Source organism: Rhagoletis pomonella, unplaced genomic scaffold (assembly GCF_013731165.1).
Source record: "Rhagoletis pomonella isolate Grant_MI unplaced genomic scaffold, Rhpom_1.0 Rhpom_scaffold_00016, whole genome shotgun sequence".
Taxonomy (NCBI): domain Eukaryota; kingdom Metazoa; phylum Arthropoda; class Insecta; order Diptera; family Tephritidae; genus Rhagoletis; species Rhagoletis pomonella.
In genome coordinates this window covers 2,399,729-2,413,087 of record NW_023458570.1, presented here as the reverse complement: position 1 = coordinate 2,413,087, position 13,359 = coordinate 2,399,729, and the positions used below count along the sequence as shown (strand labels likewise).

At 34.1% G+C, this 13,359-nt stretch overlaps 1 protein-coding gene across 1 annotated transcript in view; it reads right to left on the bottom strand.

Moving 5' to 3' along the window:
* Positions 1-13,359, bottom strand: part of LOC118749420 (putative neural-cadherin 2) — a 580,827-nt gene that overhangs the window by 160,213 nt on the left and 407,255 nt on the right. Inside the window, exon 7 of the mRNA XM_036484223.1 lies at positions 8,639-9,059. Coding sequence (XP_036340116.1) covers positions 8,639-9,059 — 421 coding nt within the window. The remainder of the gene's footprint in view (positions 1-8,638; positions 9,060-13,359) is intronic.

Below are 13,359 nucleotides of genomic sequence, written 5' to 3'. Positions count from 1 at the left end.
GTAGGCAAAGACTCTTCATTTGACCCACGTTTTTTAAAACCGGGCAAACGGTGTAATCATTATAACTTTTTGACAGAATGCAACCCTATTCAAAAATAAAAGCCTTGGTGCACTTCTAAAGGCCAGGCACTTTCATTTGATATCTCATTTTTGAAAATCATGCGAAAGATGTAATTATTATAATTTTGCAGACAGGCGGCAACTCTGTTCAAAAAAACTCCAATTGTACGTCTTCAGGCCCAGCCCTTTCATTTGACACCTTATTTTTTTAATTCAAAGAACCGTGCAGATTTTATAAATTTTAAAATGGTGGCAACCCTATTAAAAAAATATAACCTTTCTGCACATCCGGAGGCCAAGCCCTTTCATTTGAAACCTCATTTTCGAAAATCGGGAGAACGGTGCAAATATCATAATTTTAAACGCAGGTGGCAACCCTGTCAAAAATATAACCTTTCTGCACATCCGGAAGCCAAGCCCTTTCATTTGACACCTCATTTTTGAAAATCGGGAGAACGGTGTAAATATCATAATTTTAAACGCAGGTGGCAACCCTATCAAAAAAATATATCCTTTATGCACATCCAGAGGTCAAGTCCTCTCATTTGACACCTCATTTTTGAAAATCGAATGAACGGTGCAAATCTTATGCAATTAACAAAATTGCCTTCGCACAGAATAGTATCTCTAGCCACACCAACTTTCCGCGAATATTTGCCGCAGCGTTTACATTCACTTATGAAGGAGAACGACAGCAGTGAACCTTCGCATCGCTGCCACTTATAGCTATAGCCCAGTAAGAACCCTATATGTTAACTAATGCGTTATATACGCCTAGTACTACAAAAAGTTTGTGTGAGAAATTCAAAAACTTTCCATCATTTTACATAGGCCTCCTGGAGAAATCTAACGCATAATCGTTTCAAGTGTGAGTAGTTTTCTCTTTCTTTCACATGGAATTCGCTATTATATTATACTATATGTAGTTGTCTCTTTTCAATCAAATATTATTATGCGATTAATAACGTGTTATATAACATAACGAATGGCATATGGATATCGTTAATATGCAAATGTGTTGGTTTTTATTGACAATTTTGTAAGTGTATTGGAGAATGCGTTAGGTCGTTCCCAGTAAGAACCCTATCTGTTAACTAATGCGTTATATACGCCTAGTACTACAAAAAGTTTGTGTGAGAAATTCAAAAACTTTCCATCATTTTCCATCATTTACATTTTACGTAAAGCCAAAGCGCTACAAACTGTCGGGGCTCTGTATGACTTTCAGTATACAGAGGTGGTACAAGAGTTACCATTGGTCACAGCGCCTACCCAATTTTCTAATTTGAATACATAACCGGTGCTTAGGGACAAAACGATACTAGTAAATACAAGTACATACTCGATACATTTCGTCCGATACCAAGCAATTTTGGTATCGATTCTTTTGAACCGAGTACTGAGTAGGTATCGCAAGATAGTACTTATATCGAAACCCGATTCAGTGACAATTTTTTTCCCGGACTTTTATTTTTTAATCCAATTATACGGAACGGATAGTAAACGGAACAGATGTGTGTTTTGCGCTCGCGCTAGATATTTTCATTTTAAATAGTTAAAAGAATTGTATTTTATACATTTTATATCCAACAGTACCATTTAAGTGCAAGCTGAATCAACTGAAGTGAGTGGCGCATAAATAAACATACAAACAAAACAAATAAGCGAACAAAAAGTTGCATAAATAAAATAGTTTGTTTTGCTGTTGTTGTTTTTGCTGCGGCGATAGCTGAGTTAACAAAAGTAAGTCAAGCTGCAATTGTTGGTATTGGGAAGGCACAGGGAACAATCTGCAGCAGATCTGCTTTGGACACCTCCGCAAAAGAGCATTGGAGCCGCTAAATCCAAGACAATTCGGATTAATCTCCATCCCTTTTGGTTTTGCTTTGCGTACCCGAGGGCGCTCCTCTGTTCAGGTTCTCTCATTTGTTACTCTGTCCTTTGCCATCATATTCGCAATTGATGCCCTTTGCTCATCATTCCATATCAACAAACGTCAAATACTTCTTGGAATCGAAACAGCTGATCAGCTGGAAACAGAGTGCTGCCAAGTTAGTTTTACGCTTAGGTTATAGTAGCAATTGCTCATATCATAAAATTATTGAAATTGCCATAAACTTGTGTATTGTGGTTAGTATATATTATTGCCATACGTTAACTTAGGGTATATTGCCACAGTAAAAAGTGGCAAAATGCCAACAGTAGAATGTAAAGAATGTACTGCCAAATTATTTCAATTAGATGAAATGATAACATGCTCTGGTGGGTGTGGCTATAACTTCTGTCTAAAATGTAGCAATATTAAAAGGAATGAAATTAAAATAATCACGGAAAATATTAATTTGAAATGGTTTTGTAATCAGTGTACTTTATCTGATACGAATACGAAATTTATCGAAATCAAACAATTAATAAGTAAATGTGAGCAATCGAAGTTGAAGGCGGCTGATGTAAAACAAGTTTTGGAGCAACTGATTAACAACAAATGTACGCAAATAAAAACGAGTATTGTTTCAGACTTTAATACATTTCTGGAATATAACATTGGAGTGAGAATTAATTCTATGAAAAATGAAATCATTAAGGAAATTTCTAGTGAACTGCAAAAATGTAATGACTTTGTAAAAAACATTCAGCCAGTAATTAGTAAAGAAAATGCCCCAATATCATATGCCCAAGCTGTCAAAACAAATGAAAATAAAATTGTTATAAAGCCCTTAAACAAAAACAAAAACGTTAAGGAAACAAAAGAGGCGCTGAAAAAGGTAATCGAACCCACCGACGGTCTTGTTAAGACTGTGAAAGAAATTAATAGAGGGGGAATAGTATTAGAATGTAAAAATAAAGATACTTGCGAAAAAGTGCATCAAAAAATAAGAGATAGTAAATAAAAAAAAAAATAAAGGAAATAAAAAAGATACTGAAAATAGTTGGGTTAACCGAAAAAATAAATAATGATCGCATAATAGAATGTCTAACTAAGCAAAATGATGAGTTCTTGAGAAAGGAGTTGAAAGTACTGAAAGTATACGAAAATAGAACGCGAAGAGAAGAAAGCTTCAACATTCTAGTTGAAAGAGATGCTTTAACCTATGAAAGTGTCTTGAAACGTAAAAAAGTAAATATCGAATGGGACACTTGCATGGTATTTGAGCATCTAAATATTATGAGATTCTTTAAATGTTTGGGTTATAAGCACAAGTCAAGTGATTGTACAAATAAAAAGGCATGTAGTAGATGTGCTGAAATCACGATGTTAAGGATTGCGGCTCTGATATAATAAGGTGTGTAAATTGTTGTGAACTTGTTCAGAAAAAAGTAATAGATGTTAATGTAAATCACTCAGCATTCAGTTTGGATTGCCCTGCATACCAAGAATACGTTCAAGCCAAAAGCAAAACTAAAGTTTAGCAACGAAGTATTCATGTATTGAATATCATTTATTTAAACATAAACAGTATTACAGCTAATAAGTGTGAACTTGAGAAACTAATAGAAATTTGTAAGCCCCATTTGGTGCTATGTTCAGAAACCTGTTTGACCGAAGACATTACAAACCACGAAATACAGGTAGAAACCTACACCCTAATTAGATGGAACTCGAATAGTAGACACACAGGCGGTGTTTTAATTTACGTCCATCACTCAATTAAATATGAAACTCTCGTTAATTACTCGTGGGATAAAAATATTTGGTGTCTTCTTTTAAAAATTGGAAATGTTACCCCGAAATACCAAATAGGGGTAATATATCACTCGCCAAATTCTAGCGATGCTGACTTTATCAGCTACCTCAGTGAAATTTTAAACAATACTTGCCTAGATGATAATACTGTATTTATTGGAGACTTCAATATAAATCTACACAAAGCTACAACGTACAGTAAAAGATTGTTAAAGTTTTTTCAGTCCTTCTCAATGGTTCAGAAAATTAATTTTTATACTAGGAAATCGGGAGAGGTCGAAACCATGATTGATTTATTATTTACCAATAGCAAAAACATTTCGTGTCAAAGAATGGATATGCATCGGATCTCCGATCATGAGACAATTTATGTCAAGATCGAGTTGGAGAAAATATATAAAATGAGAGCAAACAAATTTATTATATCTTGGGAAAATTACACAAGTGATAATCTTCTTCACCAACTGAGGCAATACAATTACAGGGATTTTTCGAAATTAAGCATCGATGATAAATCGAAATTTTTAACTAATGTCTTTTCGCATTCAATGGGCATTCTAACATACACTAAAGAAATAAGGCTTAAGCTCATGAACAAGTGGTATGATGCTGAATTAGCAAACCTTAATAAACAAAAGTATAATCTTTACAGTATAGCATTAGAAACAGGGGCCTGGAGTGACTATAATACAATCAAACGTAGATACAAGAGGATGGTAAAGGTTAAAAAGGTTAAATACTTGGAGCATAAAATAACAGTTAATATTGGAGATAGCAAATCAATGTGGAAGCATCTAAAAAATTGCATAAGTATGTCAAAGGAAATAAACGCCATTAATAAAGTGTTAATTCACAACAACTTGTACACAACGGAAAATGAGATTGCACAATCACTAAATAACTACTTTATTGACGGCATTATTGAAATTACCTCAAATATAGAACCTGGTAAAAAAGAATCCTTTACGACTCCAAATTGCACACATAACTTTAAATTTATAGAAATCGAAACCGATGAAGTGCTTGAAATTGTCAGTGGTTTTAAAAATAAAATTGGAGGAAAAAAACTATTATCTGAGGGAGTCATAAAAGACTCTATAACATATACAGGGTACTTTTACACGCAGTTAATTAATGAAAGCCTAAAATATGGTGTTGTTCCTGATCACTGGAAAACATCTATTGTTGTGCCAATTGAGAAAGTCAAGAACACAATCAGAGCCGACGAGATGAGACCAATTAATACGTTGCCTAGTGATGAAAAAATTCTTGAAACGGTAGTTAAAAAACAACTAATAGAATATTTAGAAACTAATAAAATATTAATGCCACAGCAGTCTGGTTTTAGGAAAAGGCACTCGTGTGAAACTGCACTAAACTTAGTATAAACTCGCTGGAAAGAAGAATTGAGCAGAAATAAATACATAGTTGCCGTCTTCTTAGACTTAAAGCGCGCATTTGAGACCATCGATCAAGAGTTACTTCTAAATAAATTGAGTAATATACGGATAGAGGGCGTTGAGCTAAAATGGTTTCAAAGTCTTATTACAAATCGTTACCAGAGAACACAGATTGGATCGTCAGTATCTGACAAAAGAAGTATAGTGGTTGGTCTACCTCAAGGCTCAGTGCTAGCACCTATATTATTTAATATATACATAAATGATATTGCCAATGGTATTAAATATTGTGATATTAATCTTTTCGCTGATGACACATTAATCATGTTAAGTGGTGACCATATTACTGATATTGTTTCAAAACTGCAAGATGACTTAAATAAAATATATAATTGGCTATGTTTAAACAAACTTAAAATAAATGTAAGTAAAACCAAATACATGGTCATATCCAGAAGAAATATTGATATGCATGAACTTCGTAGTTTAAACATAAACCAACAAAAAATAGAAAGGATGCGGAGCTTTACGTACTTGGGTATAAAAATTGATGAGAAGCTACAGTTCAATGATCATATTGACTATACCGTAAGCAAAATAGCAAAAAAAATGTACTTTATGCGGCGTACTTGCAAATTACTGAAAAGGAAATATAAAATAATGGTATGTGGATCAATAATAAAACCTCTCTTCAATTATTGTCCGACAATTTTCTTCATAATGAATGATAGCCAAATTTATAAGTTGCAGAAACAACAGAACCAAGCAATGAGATTCATTCTTCGAAAACGATATGACACGCCCATTAGAGACATGTTATCAGCCCTTGGTTGGCTAAGTGTGAAACAACAGCACTTTTATTATACGATGAAATTTGTTAAAAACATTATTGAAGATAATTTACCAGAATACCTAAAGATTAACTTAAAGTATGGCAGCAATGTACACAATAAAGATACACGTAAGAAAAATGACTTCAATTTACCCATGTTAAAAAGCGAATCTGATAAATGTAATCTTTATTACAAGGGTCTTAAAAGTTATAATGAATTACCAAATACTGTCAAGCAATGTAAAAACATCAATGAGTTTAAAAGAAAGTTGTTTGAATTTTGTAAATCTATCCCAATATAATGTAATGTATTACTTTATATCTGTTTTCCGTTTACTATTTTTCCGTAATTTCAACTTGTAATAGCCATGTATGAATGCCCTTCCAAATGATTTTATTAGGCTTAAGCAATGTAATATTAAATAACTAGGTTAAGACTACATATATTGTAATGAATTAGGCTCAAGAGAGCTGTAATAAATAAATAATAATAATAATTATTATTATTATTGTGAATAGTTAAAAATTTTAGGAATTTAGTTGCCAAAGAAAATAAAGTCCTACAGAGAAAGACCCATTATCATCTAATCTAAGTCCACTTTTTGTGAAAACTCATATTTGGCTATAGGCAGCAACTTAGCAACTTTTCACTCTAAGCTAGCCATATGAATGCCTGCACTACATTATAACATTGTCCTCCAAAAATTAGCAAGATTATCACTTCTTTCAGAAATATACCATTGTTACTCTGCAAAAATGCTGTTGACCAGTGTTATAATACAGATAACTTTCATTAATTAGTTAATTTGGATGAAATAAATTATAGTTATTCTCTTTGTACAAAATAAATAATTATGTATAACAAATAAAATACGTACATAAAAAAGAAGAATTCTGTTAACAAAATTCTGTGGGGATTTTACAAAACAACTTATCGAACTTGGCACCTTTTTCTTGTTTTTTTTTGGGGGCCATCCTAATAAAACATGTTTTGAAACTTAAAGTTTTTCTTAAAAAGATTAAGTACCATTCTTCTAAAATCAAAAATGATCGTCACATAAGTTATTTTGACAAAAACTCATAGATATGTGATAGCGTTTTTTTTTAAACAATTCTTATATATTTATGTACAAATATCGATATAAGTAGGTATCGATACTTTCAGCCCGATACTTAGTAGGTATCGATACTTTCATTCGATGCTACTTCCAAGTACAGGTATCGATACTTCGATGTTATCGTTTTATCCCTTCCGGTGCTCAACACTTCCGCTTGACGCACACCCCCCAAAAATTCTTCTAGAGTTTAAGCGGCAAAGCCACAGCGCTACAAGCCGTACGGACTCTGCATGACTTACAACCATGCAGAGGTGGTAACTGATGGTTATCATTGGCCTCGACGCCTACCCAAAACATTTTTGCTTTAATAAGTTTTTATGCAAATACATTCATCCAGGTCCTGCCCTGAGTTAAACACCTATGTTCTTTGGTATGTGGCTAATGGCCAAATGCGCCGGCGCTATTTGAGACGCCGGCGTCGCTGCCGCCGCCGATTATTTCTAAGATTGACGACGCCACCGCCGCAATATCTATCGGCGTAAACCTCTAATACACATACACGTACATAAGTATAGACCCTGCAAACAAATGCTCCCGAAATATTTAAGAGTATCGGAAGTTTTTTTACGATTTTTTTACAAATCTTTAAAGATAAACTTATGAAGCTGTTGACAACAACTAGAAAAGAAAGGACCCCGCAGAATTTGCCCGCTTTCGTCTAATTTCCTTGAAATTTTGCAGGATGATAGTCCTTAACACGTATGTAGAACAAAACTCTCCATAGGCCGAAAGCTCCAAGGCTCTTAGTTTACGAGTGCTCCAAGGCTCTTAGTTTACGAGTGACAGCCTGTCAAAGTCGAACTTTTTTACTCATACGCTGTATAGCGTAAATACGGGAGTGATGTTTTTATCAGAGATGTAAGGTTATATATTTGTATACACTCATATATAGAGCTGTTTATATTTATATATGTATGTAGGTATTGTCCCTACGTGTTAAGGGCTACCATCCCGCAAAATTTCAAGGAAATTAGCCGAAAGCCATTTCCCATACAAGTTCTGCGGGGCCCTTTCTGTAAGATTTCTTAAAAAATTCATACAAAAATTCTGAGACCATTCAGAATACCCTGAAGTCCTAGTATGCATGGTATACATATACATACGAATATGAGCACATAAAGAAGCTGTTGTTGACACAACGAGTTCATATCATCGGTAAATATTGTTTTTGTACGATTGCTACAACCTGTAAATTATTGAATCATGGTGTACGAACGGCCAAAGTCTGGACTGAGAGCGAGCCCAGCGCGCTTGCACAGCATGACACACGTTTTCCATACGAAATACATACAAAAGTAAGTCATTTTTTATGTCGCAATAAGATAAAAAATTAAGGAAAACGTCATAATTTTTAACTCGTTAAAAAATACGGAGGATTTGTATTACTAAAAAGTTAAAAACAATATTTTAGAAAATCACTCGAATTTCGAAATATTGTCAACGTTGTATTTTTTGTTTACCATTGTGAAAGTTTATTCCACAACAAAAGCTCTACAGTCGAAAAATGTTGGTACACTTGGAAGATTTGGTCTCTTTCACTTACCTTTCAGCCCGCCACCATCCATTGCAACCACCTGTATGGAGTAGTCGGGTGTACGTTCGCGGTCCAAGCAACATACAGCAGTCTTTACAAGACCCGTTTCCGGTTCGATTTCGAATATCGCCGCACCTGTCTCTTCTTCGATCACATTCTTTTCTATGGAGTAAATGAGTTTGGCGTTGGCGCCCTCGTTGGGATCATCGTAATCAACGGCGGTCATTGTCATCACCGACGAGCCAGCCGTGCCATTTTCTGTTGTGTTGCCAAAATAAATGCCTTGTGGGAATTGTGGCGCATTGTCATTGATATCCTTCAGATTAACTTGGATATCGGCATAGCCTACCAATCCCTCTCCACCCTCATCCTGAGCAAAGACGGTGAATCGCCATTGCGGCCTCCCGTGCGGTTGATCACGGTCCAGTGGCTGTAGGTTGATTTCATTTGGAGACGAATTGCGTTAAAGGAAATGTAAAGAAATAGAATTGAAATACGATCGTTTAGAAAATTTAATAACATAGAGTTTTTTGTAAATTGAAGTTTTAAATATGGATTTATGTGTTGCTGGTTATGTAATGTGCTAGATTTTTATACAAAAATTATAAACATAAAAAAAAGAAAAATAGACAAAACTAGTGAAAATATCACTTAACTTAAAGAGCTGACCACAAGAGCATGTATGTAAATGCAAATTTCAGCTTTCGCAAAAATACAAAAAAAGAATTCGCAAGTTTTTTTTTTTTAATTTTGAACTTTTTCATACAAACTTTTTAAGTATGCAGCTTTGTAGCCAGTTCAATTTGATTATGATTAAGTTATTTTTGCTATAAAATGAACTATATTTTTATAAAAAAAACCCATTTAAATTAATTTAAATACAAATTAACTGCCAGGACTTGTTAATATGTCACTGTATTGGCCGATGTTTAACATACAAACTGTGTTAATTTTAAAGCGGAACTGATTTAAACTTTTGTGTTGTAAAAATGTAAAATAGCTTTATAACATCGTACTACAAAAAACAAAGAATTTCAAAACACGAAAACATCAATATGTTCATGAAGTAGGGTCCTAGTTCATGAAAAAAAATCTGTCCTCTTCAATTCTACATAACTTTCTCTTTCATTTGATACCGAAATTTTTATTCTACACTACCAAATACCCGGCTTGCTTCACTGCGCCTTGAAAGAATTGTTGTTCTGTTTGTTACCCGTATTGTAATATTTCATTTATTTTATCTATTTAATTGAATTGAATTTTTCAAACCGGTGGCAACCCTCCCATAAATATTTATTTGCTAATTTCAATTTCTCATAAATTAAATTAAAATTTTTAAATTGCAATATTTACTCTATCTTGTCAATTTACTTAAACTGCGAATTTAAAAGAGGTGGTAACTCTCTAATTTTTTCTTTCTATATTTTAAGTTATACCTCAAGAAATACATCGGTGAAAACTTAATTCAATTCCATGTATTAGTTTTTGAGTAAGGGGCGTACAAACATACATACAAATAGACAGACAGAAAAAATTATAAAAATTGTTGCTTTGGCTTCTGTTTCTCTAATAAAGAGCCCCCATATTAATTTTTCTTTAAAATCTATAATGTACAATTTCATTATTCACTAGCAAATACCCGGCGTGCTTCAAGGGGCCTTAAAAGTTTATGAAAAAATTTTCCATATAAGAAACACACTTTATTTTTTATGAAGTGAGATTAACGAAAAAATCTTTGATATACTTTACTTTTTATGAATAAGGGCGTTGGTAGGTAATCCTGGAAATGTAATCTATAATCTTATAACTTGCAATTTTCAAACAGGTGGCAACTCTCTAATTATTATTTTCCCATATTATAAGTTAGACCTCTAGTAATGCATCTGTGAAAACTGCATTCAATTCCATGCATTAGTTTTCGAGTGATGCGTTTACAAACATACAGACAAAAATTCTAAAAATTGTTGATTTAGCTTCTGTTGCTCTAATAAAGGCCCCCCATATTAATTTTTTTTTTTAAATCCATAATGTACAGACAGCGGCCTGTTACAGTTCTATTATATGTATAGATTGCACAAATTGAAAAGTCAATATATGACATAATATGACATGAAGTTCCATCAACTCCACTTACATTGTTGTTGTTGATTTTGGGCAAATCCCTTAAAGCGCGCAAAATCTGAAGTATCACTCGAGAATAAGCTCTTACTATATCTGTATCTGTTTTAAAACCGGTATGAATATACCCTCGTATAAGCACCTACCATTGATATGTCTGCGTACCAAATTTCAAGTTCGTGTGCCACGCCCCCTTTCACAAACTCATTTATATATACACTCATATAAGCACCTACCATTGGTATGTTTGCTTACCGAATTACAAGTTGGTGTGACTTATTGTTCCGGAGTTACAGCTGATTAAAAATTCAACGCCTATGGGATGTGCCATGCCCCCCTTTAACAAACTCGTTTATATGTATATGCCCTCGCAAAAGCACCTATCATTGAGATGTCTGCATACCAAATTTCAAGTTCGTGGGACTTGTGGTTACGAAGTTATAGCTGATAAAAAATTCCACGCCTATGAGATGTGCCACGCCCCCTTTTACAAACTCGTTTATATATAACCTCGTATAAGCACCTACCATTGTATGTCTGCATACCGAATTTCAAGTTTGTGTGACTTATGGTTCCGAAGATATAGCTGATAAAAAATTCCACGCCTATGGGATGTACCATGCCCCCTTTTAATAACTTCTTTATATATAGCCTCTTATAAGCATCTACCATTGACATGTCTGCATATCAAATTTCAAGTTCGTGGGACTTATGGTTCCGAAGATATAGCAGATTAAAAATTTCACGCTTATGGGATGTGCCACGCCCCCTTTTGCAAACTCGTTTATATATACCCTTCTACAAGCAGCTACTATTGATATGTCTACATACCAAATTTCAAGTTCGTGTGACTTATGGTCTGGAAGTTATGGCTGATTAAAAATTTCACGCCTATGGGAGGTGCCACGCCCCTTGTCGGATCCCAATTTTTTCACCCTGTTATAGGGCCAGGTGTCATGGCAATACTCTGTCAAAATTTTGTTCGATTCTGTCTTTTAGACTGCAACCTGGCACATACATACATACATACATACTTTCACAAATGTAGATGTATGTTTGATATTATACAAGATTTCGCAAAGATAAGACGACAGTAAAGCAGGGATCACACGATTTGTACATTTGCAAAGATTTTAACATTTTTACAGAGCAGGGTTGTTGCGAATATTATTCCGAAATAAAAATCCTTTCCGGATAATAAACAAATCGCTTATCCAAATTAAACAAGTTTGGTATCAAATGAAAGAGGACTTAAATAGCTTTAAAACTTTAATGCCTAAACGAGGAAAGCCACATATTGAAAAATAGTTCAATAAAAAATGTTAATTAGTTACCATAGAACAAACCTTCCTTTAGTATAGAAGTATAAAAAGAATTTATTTCATTTTAAAATCTGTTTCAGCCCACCACAAAAATTTTGTTTATATTTATTTTAACACATATTTAACTAACGAACAAATTAACAATTCGAAGTTTCTGTAAACACAAGTCAAACAAGTTAATAGATCACTGCGTTGTTTAAATTTAAGACCGCCACATATTAGCAAGTTTTGATTAGATATTTATTAATTTTTTTGTTTGTCATTGTATTGCTTGCAAAAGAATTTGCTTTTGTTCTTCGTCTTTCGTTAAAGTTCGATTATAATTTTGTTTCAACGCTATACTTCGTTCAGCAATATCAGTAACATCACAGCACACGGCAGTGCGCGCGAGTGACGAAAGCAGCCACAGTAGCATGCTGAAATGACTCGCTTATATATACACGAGATTTGGAAGTTTTTATCCAGACGTCCAATCGACATGTTTGATATATCGTTGGAAAGGTCTTGCAGAGTGTGTCCAGAAAATATATTCAAGCTTCGTAAACGATTTACCGGATTCTTAAAAATTAGGCTAAAGTGTTGCGAAACAAAAAACGTTTTTTTGCTTTTGCCGGTTTAAGGGGGCATGTGGGCACACCCAACATATTTCCATACCTTTCAAACGATACCTTATATATTAAGCTCCGGCCACTAGTTGGAAAGATATAGAGGTAAATGTGTTTTGGTTCGTGTCTCCACTACGAGATGCTTTGGTATGTATGTGGCGTCTGTACGTACCATCATTTAATTTTTTCAAACTTTCTGAAATTAAAGTACACAAAAAACTAAGAAGGTTTTGTTCCAGGATGTTTTGATTCGTATACCTGTGTGGGCGTGGCTGCTGCCTGAAAATCGAAAAAAGGCAATTTTTTAAACTACCACTGAGGCCGCACTACTCAGTCAATGTCATTGATGTGGATATCAGTAGAATGGTCTTCAAACAAGCTATATAACGCTATCTTTTGTGTTTATAAAATATAAATACGCCATAACTGTATCGCATGAAAACTAAAAATCGGGCTGCTGAAAATAGAGATTTCGGGCATTTTCTCAAAAACTGGTCAGTCGATTTTATTCTAAGTTTCCACAGGTCTAGCCCAAAACCTTAGCTTTCATCTGGTATATAGCTTATAGCTGGGAAAACTCTTGTTTGGAGATATTGCTATTCAAATTGGGAGTTTCCGTTTACTGCTAGAAACACAATTAAAAACAAGTAAGAAAGTCTAAGTTCGGGCGGAGCCGAACATTAAA